Genomic DNA, 12832 nt, shown 5'->3' with positions numbered 1-12832 from the left:
AAATCCACTTGACTCCCATGCTGAGTTGGTCCGGGTCACTGCTGCTGCACGTGGTCCACGATCGAATGTCTGGGGCGTCGCCCGAAGAATCGAAAAACGTAGCTAATGATGCGGCGAAAGACGGGGCTCTGAATCCTTAAACAGCGAGGACGCGTGCGAGACTATTCGGTGGTGAATTACCGGTGGGCCGTCCTGGTCGGGGACCTGGACACGGGGCTGGCAACCCAATTAACACGCGCTTGTTCAGGGGTACTTTAGTCGTTGGTTTCTGCAGGATCGTTCCGATGAGAATCCGTTAGTTCGTGTTCAGCTACGGAGGGAGCGCGAGATGGGCAGGAGACGCGGGATCGCTGTCTTTCGCACGTTGTATGCTGCAGGATATGGACCACTGTATTGCCCGTTGTGCACTGATCGAAGGCTGAGGACTACTGTTTCACACGTTGTATGTTGACCGAAGGCTGAGGACTACTGTCCTTTCGCGCGTTGTATACTGATCGAAGGCTGAGGACTACTCTGTTTCACACGTTGTAAGTTGACCGAAGGCTGAGGACTACTGTCCTTTTTTGCGTTGTGTACAACCCGGCTTATATTGGGTCTGGCTGAACGGCCGAGCCTCTGCCGACGTCGACGTCTCGGAATCGGCCGAGAACACCACGCGAGAGAGCCGCGGGCGAATGGTTAGGTAAATAGTCGAAGATCGGGGGGTGCGGGTAGTATGAGGAAGGGATAATTGCATGTATTATACTCGTGGGTCGTTCGGCACATCCCCGCCGCCGACGCCCAGAACTGTTCTCCGGTCTTCGCCCCCTCTCTCCCCACTGAAATGTAACAGAGGTCTGGCTGCCCTTGGCTCTTTCCCCACTGTACCGGGCGCTATGATCCCGCATGGTTTTGCCCGAGTATAACGGGGACCACGGAATTTTCGTTCTGTTTTGCGTGCTGCTTCGTCGCTGGTGCTTGGATTTTTTTTTATACCCGATACTCAAAATGAGTATTGGGGTATATTAGATTTGTGGTAAAAGTGGATGTGTGTAACGTCCAAAAGGAATCGTTTCCGACCCCATAAAGTATATATATTCTTGATCAGCATCAATAGCAGAGTCGATTGAGCCATGTCTGTCTGTCCGTCTGTCCGTCTGTCCGTCCGTCCGTCTGTCCGTCTGTCCGTCCCCTTCAGCGCCTAGTGCTCAAAGACTATAAGAGCGAGAGCAACGATGTTTTGGATCCAGACTTCTGTGATATGTCACTGCTACAAGAATATTTCAAAACTTTGCCCCGCCCACTTCCGCCCCCACAAAGGGCGAAAATCTGTGGCATCCACAATTTCGACGATACGAGAAAACTAAGAACGCAGAATCGTAGAAGATGACTATATCTTCTAGAGTGCAAAATCTGAACCAGATCGTATAATTATTATAGCCAGAATCAAGAAAACAATTTCATTTTTTCTCGCCCTGTCTCTCTCTAACACACACGTAGCATAGCCGGCTTTGCTTAGAGTAAAACATTAGCGCCTAGATCTCAGAGACTATAAAAGCTAGAGCAACCAAATTTGGTATCCACACTCCTAATATATCGGACCGAGACGAGTTTGTTTCAAAATTTCGCCACACCCCCTTCCGCCCCCGCAAAGGATGAAAATCTGGGGATATTCACAAATCTCAGAGCCTATTAAGGCTAGAGTAACCAAATTTGGTATCCGCACTCCTGTTAGATCTCACTATAAAACGTATATCTCAAAATTTCGCCCCACCCCCTTCCGCCCCCACAAAGGACGAAAATCTGTTGCATCCACAATATTGAGGATACGAGAAAACTAAAAACGCAGAATCATAGATAATGATCATATATATCAGATTGCTGAATCTGGATCAGATCAGATCATTTTTATAGCCAAAAGGAACAAATCAATTTGCACTGGCTACGCAGCACCCGACGTCACGCTCAGACTGATTTTCTGTCTCTCTCGCACGCACTCCTTGTCGTGTCGTTTAATATTAGCGGCGTCTGCCGGAGGAGAGCCATACTGACTTAGTATCGGGTATAACTGTAGAGTTGCGGCCTCCGCAGCAACTTACAACGTTCCCCCTCGTTTTTTTTCTCTTTCTGCTGGACATGGGAAGAACATCGCTATGCTTTGCTTGGCTGCGGGCTGTACTTTCATTCTGTCGTTTTCCTCTCTCATTTCCTCTCTCCCGTTCTCTCCTCTCAATTTGCCGACGGCTTACGGGATTGTACCGATTTTCGGCCACGCTTTGCTCGCTGCTGGCCTGTACCTTCGTACCGTATTTTCCTATTGATACCCTATAAATTTCTCCTCGGTTTGATGCGGCGCTACCTACGCGATCTACTTGTGGGTCTTTAGGCCACGAAGGGTGAGGGTGAGGGTGAGGAGAGGGGAGCGGGCGCTGAGCCGGGCGGTGCGAAACTCACCAGGGACGCTGCACACCCCGACTTCAGCAGGGTAAAAACTCCTGTTGCCAAGGTCGAGGTGAGCCGCGGGTCCGGTGAGGAGGAGGAAAGGGAGAGAACGCATACCGCTTCTCACTCCAGCAGGGTAAAACCTTGTTGCCAGAGTCAGAGCGGGAGCGTAGGGACCGAAAACAGCCAGGAAAACGGAAGGGGAAAGGGGAGAGATGACTGCAGCCGGTGGTCCGACCGGGGAAAGCAAATGGAAGCAGTAGAATTCTTAGTCATATGATCGAAGTTTTATTGGCATGGTTTCCCTCGCACTCCCTGCTACTTCTACTACTACCTTGGCCATCGGCCAGCTCACCCGCGGATCCGGCGTCTGTGCTCCTGCAGCTCGTCCATTCTTCTCTACTTCTCGGGCGCCCGGCCGTTCAACACTTTTTCTTGCTTTTCTAGTCACTCCGCGGCGTTCCGTCTTTGCTCGCTTCCGAAAATCGACTCCCGCTCTCGCCACGGTCGCTCGACGCTCTCACCACGCCTGGCGCTCGTTTTCGGGCCAACGGGCCTTTCTCGAAAGAGATCTGCTCTGTTGCCGGCTGAGCGTGGCTCTCTCTCTTCGCTGTTCTCTTTGCGGCTATTCTGTGTGAGCTGGCCGTTTGGCGGGATTTCGGCTATGCAAAAATTAACTAGCTTATTTACTAACATAGAAGATGATTTTTACTGATACAAATCTCGCTCCATTGCGATGTCTTATATTTTCAGGTTGTCTTCTTAATCAATTAACTCTTGATACTATGTGAGGCTCCCAGTATGGGTCCTCACACCACATATATGTATGTTGTCAAAGCGGAAGTATTTTATTAGCAAAAACAAAGTTTAATTGATGTCGAATGAGTTGAAAATCCTCTCGAATTGAGGGGAGACTTAAAGAGCCTAAAGATAAGAGTAGAGTGTTACTTTTCTACACATACATACATACTATATATATGTATATACTATGCATATGTAAGTGACTATTACACTTGACAATGTAAGTGCCAATCCAAGTGTCGCCTCTATAGTAATTAATATTTACAGCTTTTACACGCTCTCCCACACACGCACTTAAAAAGATACGATCCCACAGATACACCTCACAGCTCCAGCCCATAGACGGACACTTGTAGATGTGCCGATTCCTCGGCCCCATCAACCCCGTTGGCATTTGGGGGGCTGCGGCTGAGATCCTCCACATGCAGAGCCGTAATTATGTAGCTATCAGAGGCATTCTGTATGGGTGGCGATTCCAGTGGAGATTAAGAAATTTATATAAATTAGTGTATAATATATGTATTTGTTTATCTCACCTGCGAGCCGTAGACCACATCTCTGCCTGGGGTCTCTAGCGTTAGGTACACGTCTTCCGTGTACAGCAGGCTGGCATATTTCTTGACATGTCCCCAGGTGACTGAGGCCCCCCAGAAGCAACAGCAGCAGCAGCAACAGTTGACTGCTCTTCAATTCCCATTCCCTAGCATTTGTGAACATGACAACATGTGTCCGCCTCGCCCACTCTGCGAGTACTCTGAGGCCACGTTCTGGCTGTGGTTCTGGTTCTGGTTCTGCCAATGCTTTCTTTCTCCTCTTTCTTTTGTGTAGCAGGGCACTCACTTTCCACTTTTCACTTTCCCTGGTTCCACCTTCTTCTCGTGCTCGTCCCACAGACGTATGAAACTCAAATGAGCAGCCTTCAGGTGGCCAAATAAAGTATTGTCGCTGTGTCTCTCTCCATGGAAAAGCTGTTATCAGTGGCAGGTGTTCTGGCCTCCCACACTCTTACTCTCTCTCTCTCTCTCTCTCTCTCTCTCTCTCTCTCTCTCTCTCTCTCTCTCTCTCTCTCTCTCTCTCTCTGTCTCTCTCTGTGACTCTGTGAGAATCAAAATCTTTTCGCCTCGTAAACAACTGGTATCCCGGGAGCATGTTATCGTATATCCTTTCCAATTCCTGAGCTTCGGGGTATCCCGCGCGCTGCATCATTAGTCGAATGTCCACGAGGTACGTTTTAAACGCTTCTTTTGGTCGTTGAAAATGGGTTCGGATCTCGTCCTCTAGCCGTTGAAAGTACCGGGGAGGCAAAAAAAACTCTGAAAACTCTTTGCGGAAGATCTCCCATGGTTCTTCACTGAGGCGGCTCGTTCGAAACCAACTCTCGGCCCGACCGGTCAACAACCCGAGGATTCCTTGTGATAAGTGTCGTAGATCTATCCTATAAGTGGCTGCCCTCTCTTGCACGTGCTCAAGGAAACTTAACGGATCGCCGGACCCATCAAACACGATTCCCCAGCGGACCATTTTCTCGGTGATCGTAGCGTTAAAATGCTCTTCGTTCCAGGTGGGCCCCTTCGTTGATGGGTCCTTGCTACCGTGCAGGTTTCTCTGCGCGGCACCGACGTCGATGCCGTGGAGCAGGCTTTCTACCGGCACAGCGGATCCCGACGCCACGATACTACGGGTACTGGCGGGTACGACATCATACGCAGCCGGGGGATGGGTTTGTAGGCTAAGAGGCGCGAGTGTAGAAGGGCGGGGAGAAAGTGGAGTCACGGCGACTCCGTACTGGGCCTCCATTTCCTCCAACCGAGAGCGCACCGTACTCGGTAAATCGGCCGAGTTTGCGAAGGTCGCGAGTCGACGTCTCAACTCTTCGACAGTTCCAGCACTGTCTAAACCAAGCTCCGCGGTAATCATCTCCAACTCGTTTTTGCGCCTAACCGAAATCCACTTGACTCCCATGCTGAGTTGGTCCGGGTCACTGCTGCTGCACGTGGTCCACGATCGAATGTCTGGGGCGTCGCCCGAAGAATCGAAAAACGTAGCTAATGATGCGGCGAAAGACGGGGCTCTGAATCCTTAAACAGCGAGGACGCGTGCGAGACTATTCGGTGGTGAATTACCGGTGGGCCGTCCTGGTCGGGGACCTGGACACGGGGCTGGCAACCCAATTAACCCGCGCTTGTTCAGGGGTACTTTAGTCGTTGGTTTCTGCAGGATCGTTCCGATGAGAATCCGTTAGTTCGTGTTCAGCTACGGAGGGAGCGCGAGATGGGCAGGAGACGCGGGATCGCTGTCTTTCGCACGTTGTATGCTGCAGGATATGGACCACTGTATTGCCCGTTGTGCACTGATCGAAGGCTGAGGACTACTGTTTCACACGTTGTATGTTGACCGAAGGCTGAGGACTACTGTCCTTTCGCGCGTTGTATACTGATCGAAGGCTGAGGACTACTCTGTTTCACACGTTGTAAGTTGACCGAAGGCTGAGGACTACTGTCCTTTTTTGCGTTGTGTACAACCCGGCTTATATTGGGTCTGGCTGAACGGCCGAGCCTCTGCCGACGTCGACGTCTCGGAATCGGCCGAGAACACCACGCGAGAGAGCCGCGGGCGAATGGTTAGGTAAATAGTCGAAGATCGGGGGTGCGGGTAGTATGAGGAAGGGATAATTGCATGTATTATACTCGTGGGTCGTTCGGCACATCCCCGCCGCCGACGCCCAGAACTGTTCTCCGGTCTTCGCCCCCTCTCTCCCCACTGAAATGTAACAGAGGTCTGGCTGCCCTTGGCTCTTTCCCCACTGTACCGGGCGCTATGATCCCGCATGGTTTTGCCCGAGTATAACGGGGACCACGGAATTTTCGTTCTGTTTTGCGTGCTGCTTCGTCGCTGGTGCTTGGATTTTTTTTTATACCCGATACTCAAAATGAGTATTGGGGTATATTAGATTTGTGGTAAAAGTGGATGTGTGTAACGTCCAAAAGGAATCGTTTCCGACCCCATAAAGTATATATATTCTTGATCAGCATCAATAGCAGAGTCGATTGAGCCATGTCTGTCTGTCCGTCTGTCCGTCTGTCCGTCCGTCCGTCTGTCCGTCTGTCCGTCCCCTTCAGCGCCTAGTGCTCAAAGACTATAAGAGCGAGAGCAACGATGTTTTGGATCCAGACTTCTGTGATATGTCACTGCTACAAGAATATTTCAAAACTTTGCCCCGCCCACTTCCGCTCCCACAAAGGGCGAAAATCTGTGGCATCCACAATTTCGACGATACGAGAAAACTAAGAACGCAGAATCGTAGAAGATGACTATATCTTCTAGAGTGCAAAATCTGAACCAGATCGTATAATTATTATAGCCAGAATCAAGAAAACAATTTCATTTTTTCTCGCCCTGTCTCTCTCTAACACACACGTAGCATAGCCGGCTTTGCTTAGAGTAAAACATTAGCGCCTAGATCTCAGAGACTATAAAAGCTAGAGCAACCAAATTTGGTATCCACACTCCTAATATATCGGACCGAGACGAGTTTGTTTCAAAATTTCGCCACACCCCCTTCCGCCCCCGCAAAGGATGAAAATCTGGGGATATTCACAAATCTCAGAGCCTATTAAGGCTAGAGTAACCAAATTTGGTATCCGCACTCCTGTTAGATCTCACTATAAAACGTATATCTCAAAATTTCGCCCCACCCCCTTCCGCCCCCACAAAGGACGAAAATCTGTTGCATCCACAATATTGAGGATACGAGAAAACTAAAAACGCAGAATCATAGATAATGATCATATATATCAGATTGCTGAATCTGGATCAGATCAGATCATTTTTATAGCCAAAAGGAACAAATCAATTTGCACTGGCTACGCAGCACCCGACGTCACGCTCAGACTGATTTTCTGTCTCTCTCGCACGCACTCCTTGTCGTGTCGTTTAATATTAGCGGCGTCTGTCGGAGGAGAGCCATACTGACTTAGTATCGGGTATAACTGTAGAGTTGCGGTCTCCGCAGCAACTCACAACGTTCCCCCTCGTTTTTTTTCTCTTTCTGCTGGACATGGGAAGAACATCGCTATGCTTTGCTTGGCTGCGGGCTGTACTTTCATTCTGTCGTTTTCCTCTCTCATTTCCTCTCTCCCGTTCTCTCCTCTCAATTTGCCGACGGCTTACGGGGATTGTACCGATTTTCGGCCACGCTTTGCTCGCTGCTGGCCTGTACCTTCGTACCGTATTTTCCTATTGATACCCTATAAATTTCTCCTCGGTTTGATGCGGCGCTACCTACGCGATCTACTTGTGGGTCTTTAGGCCACGAAGGGTGAGGGTGATGGTGAGGAGAGGGGAGCGGGCGCTGAGCCGGGCGGTGCGAAACTCACCAGGGACGCTGCACACCCCGACTTCAGCAGGGTAAAAACTCCTGTTGCCAAGGTCGAGGTGAGCCGCGGGTCCGGTGAGGAGGAGGAAAGGGAGAGAACGCATACCGCTTCTCACTCCAGCAGGGTAAAACCTTGTTGCCAGAGTCAGAGCGGGAGCGTAGGGACCGAAAACAGCCAGGAAAACGGAAGGGGAAAGGGGAGAGATGACTGCAGCCGGTGGTCCGACCGGGGAAAGCAAATGGAAGCAGTAGAATTCTTAGTCATATGATCGAAGTTTTATTGGCATGGTTTCCCTCGCACTCCCTGCTACTTCTACTACTACCTTGGCCATCGGCCAGCTCACCCGCGGATCCGGCGTCTGTGCTCCTGCAGCTCGTCCATTCTTCTCTACTTCTCGGGCGCCCGGCCGTTCAACACTTTTTCTTGCTTTTCTAGTCACTCCGCGGCGTTCCGTCTTTGCTCGCTTCCGAAAATCGACTCCCGCTCTCGCCACGGTCGCTCGACGCTCTCACCACGCCTGGCGCTCGTTTTCGGGCCAACGGGACTTTCTCGAAAGAGATCTGCTCTGTTGCCGGCTGAGCGTGGCTCTCTCTCTTCGCTGTTCTCTTTGCGGCTATTCTGTGTGAGCTGGCCGTTTGGCGGGATTTCGGCTATGCAAAAATTAACTAGCTTATTTACTAACATAGAAGATGATTTTTACTGATACAAATCTCGCTCCATTGCGATGTCTTATATTTTCAGGTTGTCTTCTTAATCAATTAACTCTTGTTACTATGTGAGGCTCCCAGTATGGGTCCTCACACCACATATATGTATGTTGTCAAAGCGGAAGTATTTTATTACCAAAAACAAAGTTTAATTGATGTCGAATGAGTTGAAAATCCTCTCGAATTGAGGGGAGACTTAAAGAGCCTAAAGATAAGAGTAGAGTGTTACTTTTCTACACATACATACATACTATATATATGTATATACTATGCATATGTAAGTGACTATTACACTTGACAATGTAAGTGCCAATCCAAGTGTCGCCTCTATAGTAATTAATATTTACAGCTTTTACACGCTCTCCCACACACGCACTTAAAAAGATACGATCCCACAGATACACCTCACAGCTCCAGCCCATAGACGGACACTTGTAGATGTGCCGATTCCTCGGCCCCATCAACCCCGTTGGCACTTGGGGGGCTGCGGCTGAGGTCCTCCACATGCAGAGCCGTAATTATGTAGCTATCAGAGGCATTCTGTATGGGTGGCGATTCCAGTGGAGATTAAGAAATTTATATAAATTAGTGTATAATATATGTATTTGTTTATCTCACCTGCGAGCCGTAGACCACATCTCTGCCTGGGGTCTCTAGCGTTAGGTACACGTCTTCCGTGTACAGCAGGCTGGCATATTTCTTGACATGTCCCCAGGTGACTGAGGCCCCCCAGAAGCAACAGCAGCAGCAGCAACAGTTGACTGCTCTTTAATTCCCATTCCCTAGCATTTGTGAACATGACAACATGTGTCCGCCTCGTCCACTCTGCGAGTACTCTGAGGCCACGTTCTGGCTGTGGTTCTGGTTCTGGTTCTGCCAATGCTTTCTTTCTCCTCTTTCTTTTGTGTAGCAGGGCACTCACTTTCCACTTTTCACTTTCCCTGGTTCCACCTTCTTCTCGTGCTCGTCCCACAGACGTATGAAACTCAAATGAGCAGCCTTCAGGTGGCCAAATAAAGTATTGTCGCTGTGTCTCTCTCCATGGAAAAGCTGTTATCAGTGGCAGGTGTTCTGGCCTCCCACACTCTTACTCTCTCTCTCTCTCTCTCTCTCTCTCTCTCTCTCTCTCTGTGACTCTCTATCTCGTTCTTGTCGTGATAACTCATGATAACTCATGATAACTCACTTTGGGTGGAGTTCTTGGACTTGGTTTAGGAGGTGGTCAGGGTCAAAGAACTCCCAAAGAAGGCAGTATTCATGACTGCACTATGGCTTGCAAAAGAAAGAGCAAGGCAAAAGAGTACCATTAATACCCTTAAAGCTCTTTACTATAACAAATCGAAAATCAAATTTTCAAAATTTACTTCAACTTTTAAACATGAAAGAGCATTCAGAGATCATTATGCCACTGGGAATAAAACCATTGTCGGTGGTGTTTGCTTGCGTTTTTCAACTGTGTTGGAACCTGTCATAATTATTGATAACTAGCACAAAATATTCTCCACGCACAGACTGAAGCTCTCCGACGATTTTATCTATCGCACCTACTCCGATATCTTCTATCCGCTTCTCATCGGCAAACTGTGCAAATATTTGTCCACATTTCTGAACAGACGTCGAATTGCGGTCTCATGGCATCTCGGCCGACCTTAGCCGACTTTAGATACTCGTACCACAGCAGAGTTGCGAAAGGCTCACGGCCGTAGATGGCGGAAAAAGATGAATAATTATAGAAACTTACTTAAACGGACACAAAGTGTTTTGTGTTGTTTGCACCAGCAAAAGTTTTGACAAAACTTGTAACTATTAATATACTGAAAACCCGACAAAACATCTTATGGAAAGTTTCGGCAAGCCCAAGCTTTAAGCCAGAATCCTGACCAGCTCCCGACCTTTCGTGGGCGAGTTCTGGGAAGTCAGGAAACTTTCAATTAAATTACGTATACGCAACGAGTAGCGAACTTTTCGCTATAGCCTCACATCTCTCACATCTGAACCTCCCTCCTTGCAGCTGATTATGCTGCGCGATGGCAAGGTGGGCATTAACTTTGCCGGCTACCACGCCGATGCTGGACTGGGCGGCCTCCTCACTGGCAACTCTGCCCACGGCGGCCTCAGCGCCTCGGCCGGCACCCCCTGGGTCTCACGACCAGCGGCGGTCTAGGCGATAACCTTGACGGTACGAAATATCTACACTTCTCTTGATTGATTTAATTTTAGTTACACTTTTATCCTGCTTCTCTCTCTGTCTGCAGGACGCACTGATGGCTTTGGATATGCCGCTGCCCAGGCTAATCCTTCAGTGGGCGCCAGTGCCCTGCTGGGAGGCAGCGCTGGTGAACACGGCTATATTGGCGCTGAGGCACACAGTCCCGGCAAGACGGCCATCTCCTCCAAACAGCACACGGTCCAACAGGCGCCAGTGGCCGTCTCGCCCACTTCTGGCCCAGATGCGCCTCCGGCTCTGCCCACCGTCAGCAATAATGTCCAGAGGATTAAGCCACCAAAGAAGTATTCGTTGATCAGGCAAGACGTGAGTATGCATATTTATACAAGAAGAATGTACAAATTCCAGCAAGTTGCGAATAGCAAGTGAAAATCGCTTAGGAAATACTCGTGTGTAAAGTTTTGGACAAGTATTCGGGGAATTTTTCCTGGAATTTGCTGGCATAAGTGTCGAAAAGTACCCCTACAGAGGAATAAGCTCCTACTTTAAGCAGAACTGAACTTTATCAATTGTAAAACTATTTATGGGACTTTCCCAGAGAGATAGAGTTAGATAGATTGATGAATAGCGCATCGACAGTGCGTCGACAAACCAGAACTCATCAATATATGCACCCTCTCTCCGCTGATGTGTTAGTCGGACCGCAGCGAAATCATTGAGAATCATGTTGTGGGAGCCGCAGGGCCCATCGTGCCCGCCACACACAATCCGCCTCCGACTGGGCCTGCCACATCGGTGATAATTGTGAAACGGCCGCGCCACCGCGTCAAGCGCCCACGTCAGCGGCAACGCACCGTATACGTGATGCAGCAGCAGCAGCTGCAACAAAGCGCTTCTCCTGCAGGCGACACCCAGGAAGTGCACGAGCGGAAACCAGAGGAGGAACAGGAGAAGTCAACAACAACCAACCAAATACGATGCGGTGTGGCAAGCATACAGACACGTACATACAGATACAAACCGGCACAAGCACACAGATACACACACACACAAATACACACACAGCCACGAAAATGGAGAGCGAAGGAGAACAGCAATTTTTGGCTTTTCGGTGGATAAACTTTCGCTTTAGGGCGGAATTACATTTCCCTGCTGTAATTTTATTTGAAAACATTTGCGGACAATGTGGGCGTGGTCAGGTCAGGCTGCCGGACATGCGGCCATCGACTTGTTGAAATTACATATTTCCAAATCCAAAACATATTCATATATACTCGTACCTAGTATTTTTGCCTTGCCTTAACTTTCGTTTGATGCATGTGACTTTTTGTTTGCTTTTTGGTGGCGGCAGTGGCTTCCGGCATTCAGTTCCTTTATTGCCTCACACTAACCTGAATATCCTCTCCGCCGCTTCTTGGCACCCCAATCCTCACCCGTTGGTTTGGCCCTCGACGTGAGTGCAACGTCTCTACACAGATTTATTTGATCTTTACCTTCTGGCATCTTATCTTATGGCATTGCAGATTCTCATTGGCATACTGCGCGCCTTGCAGCAATCTCTGGGCAACCTGGTTGGCGGTGGTTCGCAACCCAACGCAGGGGTGGCGCCCGTTCAGGGCATCATCCCATTTTATGTTATTTTTTTTGTTGCTCTCTTTCCGCAGGTTGCCAGGAGCCAGGCAACGAAATGCGAGCCCGATTTGTCGGTCGCGTCGTCGCGGTTGCCTCATTAAATTTTACAAATTATGTTTACCCACACAAACTATGTGTGTGCTCACCCCACCGCACTGCCACCCCATGTCCGACTCGTATATATTTTAACATTTTTCAAATTTAGAGTTTCAGTACAAAAGTAGAACTTATGTTGGAAATTGAAAAGGTCTTGGTCGGCCAATTTATGTCGGCCGCAGGAGGCCGAGACCTAATGTATGACCACAAGGTGCTTGAGTGCGCCCCAAGGTAGGCATAGGAAAATTTGTGGTAAGTTGGAAGTTATTCAAGTACACTCATTGCTTAATTGGTGCCGTATATTTCAAACAATTTCTCTTTGGCGGTCAAGTTTGGTCAACCTTTTTTTAGACAAAATCCAATAAAAGCAAGTATTTAAAATAAACCAGTCAAATACAAAATTGATAAATTAATGGGATAAAATTATGTGGGCAGCGCTGAGGGTTCTGTTAAGCTAGTAATATGCGACGGAATATCAAAAACGAGGAATACGTATAATATTCGTCATTATATTTACGGTATACTTTTTATGAGATCAGCTGTCGTGACTTATCGAAGCACTGCCATCTCAATTGGATTTGTGGCCGAACAGCTGTTCCATTCCATAGCCGGCTTTCCTCAAATTTGATTCT

At 48.8% G+C, this 12832-nt stretch overlaps 2 protein-coding genes and 1 pseudogene across 2 annotated transcripts; 1 reads left to right on the top strand and 2 right to left on the bottom strand.

Moving 5' to 3' along the window:
- Window positions 1–2689: 2689 nt before the first annotated feature.
- LOC117193573 lies at window positions 2690–5863 on the bottom strand. Its single transcript, XM_033398320.1, has 2 exons — window positions 3759–5863; window positions 2690–3680 (listed from the first exon to the last, which is right to left on the bottom strand). The coding sequence occupies exon 1, from the start codon at window positions 5182–5184 to the stop codon at window positions 4228–4230; it is 957 nt and encodes a 318-aa protein (XP_033254211.1). The 5' UTR covers window positions 5185–5863; the 3' UTR covers window positions 2690–3680; window positions 3759–4227.
- Window positions 5864–7854: 1991 nt separating this feature from the next.
- LOC117192938 lies at window positions 7855–9471 on the bottom strand. The gene is made up of 4 exons (XM_033397667.1): window positions 9441–9471; window positions 9228–9342; window positions 8924–9071; window positions 7855–8845 (listed from the first exon to the last, which is right to left on the bottom strand). The coding sequence occupies exons 1-4, from the start codon at window positions 9469–9471 to the stop codon at window positions 8711–8713; spliced, it is 429 nt and encodes a 142-aa protein (XP_033253558.1). The 3' UTR covers window positions 7855–8710.
- An 824-nt stretch (window positions 9472–10295) lies between these two features.
- LOC117193574 lies at window positions 10296–12066 on the top strand (annotated as a pseudogene).
- Window positions 12067–12832: the final 766 nt, after the last annotated feature.

The sequence above is a fragment of the Drosophila miranda genome (assembly GCF_003369915.1).
Source record: "Drosophila miranda strain MSH22 chromosome Y unlocalized genomic scaffold, D.miranda_PacBio2.1 Contig_Y2_pilon, whole genome shotgun sequence".
Taxonomy (NCBI): Eukaryota; Metazoa; Arthropoda; class Insecta; order Diptera; family Drosophilidae; genus Drosophila; species Drosophila miranda.
The sequence above is the reverse complement of the archived record's forward strand: the minus strand, read 5'-3'. Positions and strand labels throughout refer to the sequence as shown.

What these genes read in the sequence shown, in the direction of transcription:
- LOC117192938 (XM_033397667.1), bottom strand. Translation starts at nt 9,471, where the DNA reads ATGAGTTATCACGACAAGAACGAGATAGAGA. An exon ending in CGACAAGAACGAGATAGAGA is followed by an intron (nt 9,343 to 9,440) that starts GTCACAGAGAGA and finishes TTTTCCATGGAG; the next exon opens with AGAGACACAGCGACAATACT. An exon ending in ATGTGGTCTACGGCTCGCAG is followed by an intron (nt 8,846 to 8,923) that starts GTGAGATAAACA and finishes CCACCCATACAG; the next exon opens with AATGCCTCTGATAGCTACAT.
- LOC117193573 (XM_033398320.1), bottom strand. Translation starts at nt 5,184, where the DNA reads ATGGGAGTCAAGTGGATTTCGGTTAGGCGCAAAAACGAGTTGGAGATG.